Source organism: Harmonia axyridis, chromosome 2, assembly GCF_914767665.1.
Source record: "Harmonia axyridis chromosome 2, icHarAxyr1.1, whole genome shotgun sequence".
Lineage (NCBI taxonomy): Eukaryota > Metazoa > Arthropoda > Insecta > Coleoptera > Coccinellidae > Harmonia > Harmonia axyridis.
This window is the reverse complement of record NC_059502.1, coordinates 18581051-18595334: the sequence shown is the minus strand read 5'-3', so window position 1 is coordinate 18595334 and position 14284 is coordinate 18581051. Positions and strand designations below refer to the sequence as shown.

General features: G+C 31.6%; 1 protein-coding gene across 6 annotated transcripts; it reads right to left on the bottom strand.

Annotated features, from left to right (window-relative positions):
- Window positions 1-641: 641 nt before the first annotated feature.
- On the bottom strand, window positions 642-9577 carry LOC123674127 (serine/threonine-protein kinase prp4). 6 transcript variants are annotated; one of them, XR_006746584.1, is made up of 9 exons: window positions 8240-9577; window positions 7575-7877; window positions 6653-6885; window positions 5695-5963; window positions 3480-3856; window positions 3050-3269; window positions 2259-2386; window positions 2030-2198; window positions 642-1639 (listed from the first exon to the last, which is right to left on the bottom strand). XR_006746584.1 is itself a non-coding variant. In XM_045608997.1 (6 exons), exons 1-6 carry the CDS (start codon window positions 9380-9382, stop codon window positions 3066-3068), a joined length of 2529 nt encoding a protein of 842 aa, XP_045464953.1. In that variant the 5' UTR covers window positions 9383-9577; the 3' UTR covers window positions 2880-3065. The 6 variants fall into 6 exon arrangements, 1 of the variants encoding a protein (XP_045464953.1); XR_006746585.1 differs by having other exon boundaries at window positions 642-1635; XR_006746586.1 differs by having other exon boundaries at window positions 2167-2198.
- Between the last annotated feature and the right edge of the window lie 4707 nt (window positions 9578-14284).

The window sequence follows — 14284 nt, the reverse complement described above, 5'->3', positions numbered from 1 at the left end:
GATAGCCGACTCTGAATTCGAAATCTACAAACATCGTGATGATCTGTTAAAAGAACGAGCGCGCTTTTAACCATTTATACACTCTCAGAGCTCTTCAAGGAAACTATGGGAGCTATTCATATGAAATTTGTTGAAAAAATCGTTTGCTATTCGACATGACTTGAGAACAAAATCCATTTCTTTTCAAAACAATTCAAAATAAAAATAAAATTTCTCTAAAACTTAAGGACCCATAATCCAAAATTGGGAACATGTATTGCAATGATATTGAATATTATATTTTTTACCGTAAGGTGCCAACTATAATAATTTAGAAAATATGATATGTTGAACTTCGTTTTTATTTTATAATCAAAATTGAAAAATCCAGGCGTTATAACATACATACCAATTTTTGCATAAGGAAATTTGAATACAAAAATTAGTCTATTGTCCATGGTTTTTTTGGTAAATAAGCAATATTTTCATTAAATTTTGTGCAAAAATCGATTGCAATAACGCGTCGGTCCTATCAGATTGATATAAAATCACAAACAATTCTCCTTAAATTAATCGATTGATTTGAAATAATAAACTCTGGGGATAGTATTTATCATAAAAGAAATTTTCTTTAAAGAGAGGGGGAAATGAAAACCATCGTGCAAAATATGAAATGTTTTTTATTTTAAGAGTCAACTCCCCAAACATGAACTAAGAAAATTTTAAGAGATACTGAAAAATATTCTTCATTTTAGAGTTTGGTTAATCAGATTAATAAACCAAAACTATAATACTTTACGTTCTTGTACATTTGTGTACTCTAATATTTTTAATATTTTCATAAATAAAAAATATCATTAGGCGCATTTACCTAAAGATAACGTCAGACCCCTTGTGCAAACAGTGAAATCACCAGAAAAGTGTGTAGAAATTGTGCAAAAAATACTCATTGTATATGATGTGAAGTCAAAGGGTGTAACTGAAAATGTCAAATGTTTTAATAACTGATGAGGAAATTTTATTCAAACTAATTATGCTTGAATTACTTTTCTATTTCCTCCACGTGCATAACCTAACGACCAGAAACTCCGCAAAAACGATAATTGATCTGCCATACAGGTGGAAGAGGCTACCTACTATCGGAGAGCAATTGATTCATAATTTATTGGACAACAGTTTATGTACTTGATCAAATAATTATAGTCTTAGAGTGGTAAGTTCTTAGATAACTGGGGGATTTCAAAAGAAATCATAGTCATTCGACTAGTTTCAAATATAAATAGATATTTGTGTAAAAAAAGAAATATATTCCCATTGTACGTTATTTAAATATCCCCAATTTATTTTTTCAGTAATTTCAAAGATTAGGATTTAGTTATATAAAAAACAATTTGACGATCCATAAGATTTGTTATTCCAGAACGGGCATTTTGAAAAATTATTTACCTTTCAAAAAAATCTGTGAATCTTTGAATGATATTTCAACTTGTCTTGATAAGTTTTCTGTTATTCATTAAGCAATTCCGCATATTGAAAATATCCAACCATATTTGGGTAGGTAACAAGCCAATCTCCACTGAAATAGTCTAGTGCACTTGTAATTAAAAAATCTACTCTATTTTTTAGACCCCAAAGAATTTATCTCCAACCTCCAAACTAGCTGAAAGAAAGAGCAATAGTAATACTGTTTTCAATCATATACAAGGTGTTCGGCAGAACATTGAACATACAAAAATGGGAGGTAGGTGGGATCGTCAGCTACCTACTCAGCCACAAAGATTTGACCTAGACCCCAAGAATTTGTGTATCCTACACTTTTTTTTATTTTTGGAATTTTGAAAGCAATGTGAAGTTCATTTTGAAATTTTTTGTTATAATTAGTGGGTCCATAACTTCGTTTCTATGCAACCATTAAGTTTAAATAAAAAAAAATTTCATGAAAAGAGTTAGCGAAAATTTTAAGGCACAACTTCTTGTAGCATTAAGAAAAAATTCTTCAGGCCTAGATAAAATCTTTGGGGCTGAGTAGATAGCAGATGACTCTACCTACCTTTTCGTAAGTTCAACTTTCCGCTGAACATCCTGTATAACTACATCAAGTTTCAATAATTGATATAAGTATTACGAAAAATGGTGTTCTGCTTCAGTTCAGTTTTGTCAGTTTCTACTAATTTTAAATTCTCCTACCTAATCAAATTGATTTGCGACTTTTTCACTTCCTGAAAAAAATAAATAAGCCTATATTTTCATAACTTATTATTTTTGTATTGTTCACTTACTGTCTGGATCAATTTCTCCTTTCCGAAGACCTCTTCAAATTCTCAAAACTTTCAAAATTCCGAGGTTTCTTAATAATACTCTCCAATTTTTTGATTTAACATGGTATTTGCACCAAGTGAAATTCATTCTGAAAAGAAATCAAATGTTTTTGTAATGCTATTTATTCTCAGTTACTATCCAACCTGTAAATGTTTTTTCGAAAATATTTCATTCAATTGAGAAATGATAATATTTTTGAAGTGAAATGATATTTTATATGATATAAGTGGATACTAGAATTTAATATATAAATGAAAACTATTATAGCAAACATTAGTCTTTAATAATCAATATTTATAATTCAAACAAGTCAAAAATAATAATTCAAATAAGTCAAAATAGTAAATCAACTATTGAGAAGGAATTTTGAATTTTGTTAAACAAAATAGTCTAGCATGAAAGAATTTTTAGCTTTGTTTTTCGATTAACCAATTTTCTTCGAATGAGAATATTAATCGCGTTCAAAAAGCTTGAAGCAAAACTAATAATAGGTTCAGAAACCAAAATGGATAAAATACATAGAAAATATATATGAATAAAAAGGCATTGAGTTTTTCGATTGATAGTCAACAACACTGGAATTGCAGTTTTGAATATATTTTTATTTTTCTTCTAAGATACTATATACAAATGTAAATGAAAATAACCCCATTTACTACAAGAACTTAAATTCCAATAAATGAAAAATTCCTTTTAAACTGATAATTTACAGAATTGAACTTTATTATTTGTAGTCTTCTCATAGGTTTACCTCTCCAAACCTGATCTCAAATCTTGTCCTGGATAAATGGATGTGTGAGAGCATTGTTGAGGCTTATTCGTTTCACTGGATCTATGGCCAATGCCTTTTCTAGCAGATCCTTAAGCTGGGTTACTTTTCGTAGTTGGTCAGCTGGCAATACTTGGCTACTTACTAGCTCAGATTGTAGATCCCTTGTCATTTTGTTAACAGACAAAACTACAATTTTTTCCTGTAATATAAGTGATGTTCTTAGACTCATACATAATTCAATGAATTGCTTCTATACAAAATGAGATAAAAATCGGGTATTTCACATTTGCGCAGTTCCATAAGAAATGCATAGGAAATTCTAAGGGAGACACAAGGATAGATCATGATTCTAAATTTCCGCCAACTTCAGTAAAATGTTCTATAAAAAGTTAACATGTAACATACTCACCCTCTCAGTGACCTTATCAATTTCATGGTAGAGAAAATTACAATTAGAATCAAAATGCTGCTCTTTGAAAGCCCCTTTCCTAATTACTTTATTGGGGAATTTGCCTTTCACATCCATAAAGAATTTCAACATTTGATTGTTAGATTTTCCAGAGAATAATATTTTTCCAGTGTAAAGTTCATATATGGTGCAGGCCGCAGACCACATGTCAATAGCATAATCATAAGGTATTCCTAGAATTATCTCAGGAGCTCGATAAAATCTTGATACTAGATATGGAGTAATATCATTATCGTTTATATATGAAGCTGAACCAAAATCACACAATTTCAAAACCAATTTGCTATCATTTACCAATATATTATCCGGTTTTATATCTGCAATAAAAGAATTATGGTTATTTACACAAGTAACAAATCAATATGTAGTTATTACCCTTCATAATTGAACTAATGTAGTTCTGCAATACATGAAATCTAAAAATACAAATTGAAAATGTGTTTTATACAACTACTACTGCAAAATGTAGCATAAAAACACATTATTAACTCCTAAAAATATTCTACTAAAATCTAAGAAATAATCATATAAAAATTATTCAATTCAACATTTCATTTCAAGACAATGTTCTTTTTGCTACCAGAATTTCATAATCAATTTCTGACTTAATTTTGTATTTTGAACTTGCATGTATTACTTCATAAGGAGCAGAAATTGTTAGAAGGATCATATATACCAATCTCAACTCCTTTTACACTTATTAGATTAGTAGGTCTTTTCAATGCTTCAGAATGCAATTTCATAACAATATAGTTGTACCCTGGTCTGAAGGTTGGTCTATCTATTCAAACAGAATAGTTTTTGTCATCAATACTCTGAGAAAGGAACTTGGAAAATAACAAAAATCACCACTAGCAGGTTAGGCTATTATAGAGATGTGAAAATATTTTAGGGAGAACGATTATTGTCTCAAACTCCAATATGCAAATTTTCAGCAAAAAATTATGATTAGTTTTCCATAAATGTCTAATAGGCTATTGCGGTGAATCACCCTGTATGTATAGGTTGCAAAATAGGGTTATCTACTTATTTTGAAAAACTGAGAGATAATAATGTTGCTTTCATCTACAGAAACAGAATTTTAGCATACAGGTAAATGCAGTACTACAATAATTAGTATGTTATTTACTGATTTAATTATTTACCCCGTTCACTTTTAATTGTAAGGTAAAATTTGATTTCAGGGTTGATACTGAATATATTTATTGTTTATGATAGAATTGTCATTTGATAGGCAACGTTTGGGGCAGAGCCCTTTTTCAAGCCTGTAAAATATATAAAAAACATACTTAATAAAACATCACAATGTAACTAACAACAAACGAACAAGTATGTTATATAAGTAAATTCCTTTCTATATTTTTTTATATTGAATAGAGATCTAATTCCATATGTACAATTTATCAGTATCAACCCTGAAATCAAATTTTACCTTACAATTAGTATGTTATGTACTGGTAATAGTTGAATGATCATAAAATATGACCTTCATATTGTAAAACAAAAAACCTTGCCATTCTGAGAAAAACAATAAAATAATAAGAAATATGTCAAGCAATATTCGTCAAGTCTTAATAAAAAGATATAACTAGACATTTCTAACTTTGTTGAACTTCTTTAGATGAAAAAAAATTGTCAACGGTAAAGACAGCTTTTTTTGAATATACATTGATATAATGTAAATGAAAATCAGCAATTTACATTATCATAATATTATTTTCTGCACTTACTCTCCACAGGGAGCCATATAAGTGTGCGAAATGATTTTTGGTACAATATTGAGTGGAAGAAACGAGGTTTATATAGAGACCAGTAACTTTATATCTCTTAAGTTGTATAATTTAAAAACAAAGTTATCAAATATTATCTAAATTATCGATAACATATTCAAACTACTACCTCATGGAAAAATGGGATTGAAAATTTTTGGATGAAAATTGTATAAAAACAAAGTAGAAAAATTGATTATCCACTTCAGTTCCAAATTTAACCTTTGCACAATTAAATGCAGATTAGATTGGTACAAGATCAGCTATAATTGCCAAAAAACAAAGAAATGAAAATCACATGTTCTACTTCAACTCAATATAGGATATAAATCATAGAAAAAAATTAACAAGAAAAAACTAAATACAGAATATTTATGAATGCTAACCTGCATGTAAGATACCCGTCTTCTTCAATAATTTCAATGCTAGCAATAACTGCTGAGTATAACTTCTCACTGCTTTCACATGTAAACCAACATCTTTTCCATATTTCTTGAGAACTTCCCTAAGATTCATAGCCAATGGCTCAAAAACCATGCATAAATGTTGTTTATGGAAAAAATGTCTTATCAACCTCAAACAATGTAATTTATCTTCTGGATCTGCATCGTTTAGTTTTTTCAATATCTCCAATTCTTTCAATCCAGTTTTGTGCCTAAAAGTTATAAATTTCACTGAGCAATCTCAAAAATTTAAATGGCTCCAGCGTAGACGAACTTACACTAATATTCTGTTTTCAAGTTGAATTTCAACTCGCTAGCTGAAATTTCTATATAAGCATTTATGGCTGAACTCAAAATCCCTATATTAAATTCTATCAATTTGGAAAATACAACGTGAGATATTGAGGTCTGGTGAGGTTTTGTGCTTGCACAATGCACACTATGCAGAAAAGCTGTAATTTCTACAGAATCATTCATGAACCAAACCTAATAAACATGACAAAATTTGATCAGAATTGAAACTTTGTAACCTGAGATATTGAGGTCTAGGTGGATTTCACTTTTGCATACTTGAAAAACGCACTGTATATCACGAACAGCTGAACAATCTGAAACCTTAGATAAGAATTATAGATGTTAGGGCTGTTACAAGGACTTGTGAACACAGATCGCAAAACAAAAACCAAAGTTATGTAGAATTGCCTACCATGCATTTTTGCTTTTTTTTTGCCTCCAGTAAACTTGAGAGCAATAATACAATTACACCAAGAGAATATTTAATTTTTTTTGTTGAATTTGAGAAAATTGGAATAGCCGATTCTTTGCTTATCTTATTGGATGAAATTACTTTCAATGATTATATTTTCGAATAATTGAATCAATTCATTACACTGATACTTACATAATTTCATTATTTCTTATTATTTTCACTGCAACATCCTGGTTACTTCTTGCTTGATCTCTGGCTCTAATTACATTACTGAAAACTCCCTGGCCAGTATAGCCATAAACCATATAACGACTATCAAGAATTTCACCAATTCTTACTCTATAGTAGCCTTCAGCATCATCCCAATTATCTGTTAGAGCAGGATTTTCTGCACCAGAACCTTTAGCGATTATAGTACTAGGTGACTGAAAAGAACCAAATATATGAAACAACTATTCATTTTTTTGGAAAAAAAAAATAGAGCAAGAAATTTATTTTTTTCAACATAATAACACAAGCCTATGTTATACCTTGTATAGAGATTACATAGTAGGACAATGTTTCGCGAAAATAATTCTTAAACTAGATAACTCTACAGTTGACTTATCAAAAGATATTAGTTTCAAAAAATGGGGAAAGCATCGACATGACTTTAGGAGCTTTTGACTGCTCCTTACTCTGCTTGATTTCTGAATTCTGAGTTCTGAAGTCGCTATTAACACGAAATTTTGCAAGATTCTTGGAATTGTTCTAGATAGAGAATTGACAGTGCACAAGAATTTCCATATATGTGAACCTGAGAAATATAATAATTACAGATAATCTAATCTCTCTGTTTTTGGAGAACAAAATTATATATATATATATTGGCTTTATTGAAATTTTACAGAAAATGAGAGATATGTTCTGCAAATAAGATAAATAATAGTATCGTTAACAGAAATTCGTCAATTGCACCTCGGCAACCTGCTTTGTATGTTCTTTATTTATGTGGGTTGATTATCAACATTTCTGTGCAGAAATGCTACGTTATGTAAACCCATTTACCCAGTTTTATGAAAGAATTATTAATTAAGTTTCTATTCACAATTCTAGTTTATTAGTTAATACTCACAGAATTTGCTTTATAGCTGTCCTGCTCAGCAAACATATCCCAATTACTTTGTTTGATAGGTTTAACATCTTTCTTTTCCATATTTTTAACTTTCATATTAGGCAACAAAGGAGGAGTGAGTGACTCTTCACTGTGTATACTAATTTGATTTCCTTCATCATTGGACTTATGACTGTCTTGTTCTGGTTCTGCATTTTCACTAGGAGCAGAATCAAAATTTTCTTTGATCTTTGATTGTGGTGAAGATGGTTCAGAAAAATTGGTATTTGAATCTTCATTAGATTGAGTGTTGCCTTCAAGTCTCTAGAATTAAAAAAACAGAGATTAATGGAAAAATTCACATTCTACCTTACTTTCAGATTAAAAGTTCCCACAAACCAATGCGGCAAATGAGAATATTCATACCTTATCTTAGTCTGGAACCTACTAATTCATTATCGATTGATAGTTTGATAATTGGTACTACCAATTATCAACCTATCAATCGATAATCTGTTCTTCCGATTATCAAACATCAATCGATAATGAATTAGAAGGAACCAGACTCAGATGCGGTACGAACATTAGGATTTGCCACGTTGGTTTATGGGAACCTTTATAATCGAAAAAAAAAAGAATATTCCGCAGAAAATATTTATTATGTACATTTTCAAATCTCAACTTACTTTTAGGAGCTCCTCTCTTTGTTTTCTTCGTTTTTCAATGATTTGTTCCTCGTCTTCTTCATCTTCATTGAAATCAACATTAATCTCTGAATCACTGCTTTCACTTTGTTTGTTTTTCATTCCTTCACTCAAAGAATCTTTGAATTTATCTTGTTTCTCTGATCTCTGGGTTTTATGGTGATATCTATCATGTCGATCCCTAGATTTATCATATCCATTCCGTGAATATAAATTGTTACTTCTAGGTCTTTCCTTTGAATATCTCATGTCATCTAATCTTCTATTCCTGAATCTATGATCTTCATATCTATGACGATCATGTTCATGAGCATTTGACCTTTCTCTAGAATATCTATCAGTAGATCTTCTAGATTCAATTCCTTTTCTTTGTCTATCTTCACTTCTTCTGTCTCTACTTCTATCTAAATCTGATTTTCTATCTCTAAATAATTTGTCCCTATGATTTCTCTTTGCTCTTTCTCTACTAGAAGAACGATCACTTCTTTTCCTATCAGACGTTAATTTAGGAATTTTCGTGTCCTTTCTTTCTCTACTAATTGAAAGCTTTCTTTTGCTATTCTCAAAACTAGCTGGAGCCTCATTACTTGAATCATCCAATAAAATTATTTCATCTACAACAACTTTACTGACCTTTTTACCATTGTTTTCCAATTCAGCTCTAGCAATTTCTAATTGAAGTAATTCCTTCTGTTTCATCAATTCCTCCAAATCCATATCAGCTTCAATAACATCCACATCTATAGCATCACTATCACAATCTACTTCAGGCATTTCTTCGCTTTCAGAAGAAATTATTTCAAGCGAGTGTGTACCTACAAGTCCTTGAGATATATCTTTTACAACATCATTAGGATTTAACTCTGTCTGCAAGTCACACTCTACACTAGACATATTTTTATCTTCTTCAACATCTAAAGCCTTTTTAGGGGAAACCTCGGGAGTATACCTTTCATTAGCTGTACTTGTGTCACTTTTCGTTTTGGAGTCGCTATGTTTGCTTTTGCTTTTCTTATGTTTCTTATGCTTTTTACTACTATCAGACTTTTCTGAACTATGCTTTTTGTGTTTATGTTTATGCTCTTTCTTATGTTTTTTCTTACTTGGTTCATCCATATCTAGCATATTATTAAATAACTTGTTATTTTGATTGAGAAGAGAACAAATAATTATCAATTGGAAATTTCCATTAAATGGGTTCGAGAAAAGGAGGCACAATTTTCAAAAATACTGTGGATAACTTCCAAAACTGAATATTAATTAAACGTCTTTCTAACAATTCTAATCTAACCCCATTAATCGGAAATGAGTTGATTTCTGAATGCTAACAAAATTTTATCTATGCTTTTCTTTTTCTTCTTTGCACCATCGTTGAAAAAAGAGAGCATTGCTTGTTCTCTTTAAAAAATAGTTATATTATTAAGGGCTTACTAGTGAGAATTTAAAGAGATATTGATATTTCATAACAAAAACAAAATAGTTTGAATTGGAGAATATTCACTTAATTCTTAAAATTTTATGAAACGAGATGTTTTCCTAGAAATTCTTATTTTATTTTTGGAAAAGATTCAAATCAGTTGAATACTTAGAAAAATAATATTTATCGAAAAAAATAACAATATAATAACAGTAGAAAGCTATTCAATGATGAATAGTGCTCATTTCCCTTGAAGCGATATTCTAATAGATGGCGCCATCAGCCACGTATGCACTCTCTATAATATCCATAGGGAAATAAACTTTTCCTACAACTGCTATGGAAAGTAGTGTATAGCTAACATAGCCTACTCAATTTTAAAATTATATATTGCTCATAGTTAGTGAAATATTATTGAAGAATAATGGCAAAACGATAAAATTATTTTTTTCGATATTCTTGAATCTTTTGTGATTCTGATGACGCATCTTATTGCAACATTTTAGTCGGATTGAATTAGTTTAGTTTTGAAATTATCAGGAGAACCCAATTTCGAACAGTTATATTTGCGGAACCCCTAGTTGGATTTCGCCCATCAACGAACTTGAAAGAGAATACCACCACGCGACTGCTCAGTTCAAAACGAGATTATAGATTTTTCCTCTTACAACCACCGATTTTTATGAGGTAATTTCTTCAAACAATAATCTAAATTGTAGAATGACAATATTTATAATATATATGTATAATTTGCGAATGAAAAAAAGTTGATAACTTTTGTTTTTCGCAAAAAAATTTATGACATGATCAATTTACAAAGCATTGATATATTTTTAAAATATTCATGAAAAAACCTACAAAACCATTACGAAAGAGGTAAAACCATAATTTTGTAAAAAAAATATTCGAACGTCGTACAGTGCTGCCCTCTACTTATGTACTACGTAAAGAGAAAGAAGATAACGTGAATGTACAACTTCGTACACCGTACATCGCAGGAGTGCCAGAAGGGAAATGAATGAGTAATTAATGTTTGGCTGATACACGTATCTAAAGCCACGTGGTGGTAATCCCTCTTAACTGTCCCATTCGAGATCTGAACATACTCTGAAAATTGCAAGTTTCTAGATCTTTCCGTTCCAAAGTTATTGTGTTTATGGACGATGTGACTAAAATTGAGGACTAATTCCTCTTCAATGAGTCGAACCTTATTGCTTGAGACTCACAATTCGAAAATTCGAACATTGTGTCAAAATGATACAGCGATCTTCTCGGAGAGCGATCGCTTAAAATGAGAACTCAAAATCTGGATTGATTAATAAATCACAATTTTCTAATATTTGATATCTTGACAGATAGAACTTCAAAGATTGCAGATGGAACAATAAATGAATTCTGCATTCCTTCCTAAACTTCGAAACTTTTCCTCGACTCTAAATCAGTTCTTGCAAAATGAATAAGACGCGATTAAATTCAGTATACAAAATTCTGTTTTAGACTCAGAATATGAATTATTCTGCAAGGTGAAAAGTATTGCAATCTGCACTTTTAGAACTTCAATTTTTAATGATATTACATTGTTTATTCATGAATAACTTTCTTCTTATTCAGAATGTTGAACTTTGTTCCAGTTCTCTTGGTGTATTTTTCACGGTATCGAACTGATTTCGATTAACTTTATATTTCATGAATCTTCTCAACAATAATGAAGCATGATAAATTTCACAGAAAATAAAAATTGGGTGTTATATACAGATCTTCAGCAATAAAATACTGGTAATTAAAAAATACTGTAGCTTCATCGGATAAAAAAAACGCTGAAATATATGATTTTCAGTCTAATAAAGAATTTGACCAATTCAATACGAGGTAGTAAAAACAGGCATCTACCTACCAAAACTACAAAAGTTCTTTCTAGCCTCTGCTCGTTTTTCCATTGTGCAAATACATCAGATGAACGCGATGTCTATAAAAAAAGAATTAAGGGAATTGAAGAGTAACAACCCACTCTTCAGTGGTCTCTCTTTACAAGTGTGTTACTGTGTTTCAGATTATGTCAATTAACAAAATAAATAAAATGAGGGTTTGTTGGATACCTTCAAACCCTAGCTTCGAAAACCAGGGAATTAAACATCAAACGAGCGGTAGTAATGTCAGAGCAAAGAAACATCACTGGTTTTCCAGACAGGGGTCAAGAGGTGAGCTCCTTCAAAGGAATAGAACATCAGCAAACAAACTAACACCACAAAAAAGAGCACAGGCCAACAAAATGAAAAACAAAAACTTGCCGAATTTCCAAAAAACACCACCACATTTTTTTTATTAGCTCTAGTTTTCGAGATACAAGTGGTTTTTCACCCTTCAGCAGTCTTCTTGAACTCCCAAAAAATGAAACAGAAATGAAATGACGGAAGCCAATTTGGAGCAGATTTAACAACTCCGCATTGCTTTAATCAAAAACAATCTGAATGTCCTCGCAAGAGACCTAAACCCTCGTCTAAACCTCTCAAAGGTGTCGGCTGAAATACTTGCATCCAGATAAAAAGAAAAGAACCTAGTTTATCCAGGTACAAATATTACATTCTCGGTTGTAACATGAGAATAAAAGTTCACTACCTCCACAGATACTTAGATCGCTTTCCAGATAACTTGGATGGTTTCAGTGAACAGGGAGAAAGATTCCTTCAGGACATTGAAACTATAAAAATCGTTACCAAAGACGATGGGTATAAAAGGAAATTTTTAAGTAATAAGGACGAATATATGTAAATTTTGTAATAAATACTTCAATCCATGTGTTTTTTAATTAGCAATAGTAATAGTCAAAAGGTGAAAGATTCAGCTGAAAATAAAAATCCGAAAATTGATTCTATAGACAAAACCTGAGAGTATTTTGGATTGTGCACCCAATAATTAAAAAGGTATGATTGAATATTTTCGTAAATATGACAGTTTTCAGAAAACGGCGAGAAAGGTCAATTTTATATAGGGAAGGACATCTTGTGACTGCAAATTTGTGGGTGTACGATTATCCTCTAAAGCGGTGTTTCAATCTCTTCAAGCACCTTAAACGGAAATAAGGGCCAAGTGACATAATTTCCCAAGGCTTTGCAATTTTATTCATGAATATGTTGACATCTGTACGTTTCCAAGTATGTCTTGACCACTTTCGCAACATGGGGTCGAGCATTGTCGTGCTATAATAGTTATTTATAATACAAGTGCAGAAGGTATTGGTATTCTTCCACGAGTTCAAAATTCAAAAACGAGCCACGGAGTGGCGAGCTTTGGAATGAACGAGTGGTAGAATGAGCCTTCTGTACGAGTATTATACATTATTTTCTCTAATTCATTGCATTTTCATTGAAATTAATGAAATATTTTCATAAATATAATTTAGTGATTTTTGCATTGAAAAATGTCGGTTGGCAGAACTGATTTCTTTAAGGCAAATTGATGAATTGACAGATAAAGCCGTGGCGGAAAGTTCGGAGTACCAACATAGAACAATAAAATATAACCATGAAAACTGTGCGTTTCTGATATATTCTCGCACGATTTTGTTCTACAAGATGTGGAAGAATGAACGGAATAACCACAGAATTGGAGAAAATCACATTATCATGTCTCTCGTTGCATTGCGGCCGTTTGTTCTTCACTGCTCGGCTCAAACGCATTAATTACGTTCGATAACGATCGCCTGTGATTGTATAAGTCGGTTTTAACAACTCATACGCCGAGCTGGTCCCACCAAATACTGAGCATGACCTTGGAACTGTGAATATTTGGTTTGGCTGTCGACGTGAAAGCATGACTGGCCTATCCTCATGATTTTTTGCGTTTGGGATTATCGTAATGAACCAATTTTTCGGCTCCAGTCACAATGTAATGTAGAAATCCCTTCCGTCTCTGCCTTGCAAGCAGCCGTTCACAAGCAAACAAACGCCGTTCAAAATCTCTCGGCTTCGACTCTTACGGCACCACTTGTCCTTGTTTTTGAATCATTCCCATGACTTTCAGGCGTTTTGAATTGGCTTATTGCGTCACTCCCAATGATCCTGCAGATTCGATCTTGTTGCGTCTTATCAAGTAATGCCTCCACTTCTGCATCTTCGGAAACCTTCTCTCTTTCATCGCATTGCTGGTCTTCTGGAAGAGTTGAAATCACTCTCGGTATGTTCTTCCTCTAATAGCGGCGTCACCATGGGTATTTGAGAGCATTCGACGAGCTTCAGCCGCATATTAAAACAGAAAATTAAAACCTCCCGCAAATGACGAGGGTTTGGCTCGTTTAATCGAGAATAACTTTATGATGCAGACACAATCGACTAACATTTCGATGGCGTTATGTTCACAAGTACCTAAGCTTATTGTATGACATCTACGATCTATCTACGACTACCACTTACCACTACAGCCATCTATTGCAAAACGGCGGAAACAAAGTTGTACACCTGAATAGATGACTTCCAAAAACAGAATAAAAAATATTTCAAATAATACTTAGTTATGGTAGTAAATAAGAAATGAAAATAATTGATAATTTTGTATTTATCAATAATTAACAAACTTCATGTGGCGTGTTTTTGTCCGGACTACCGATTGACCTT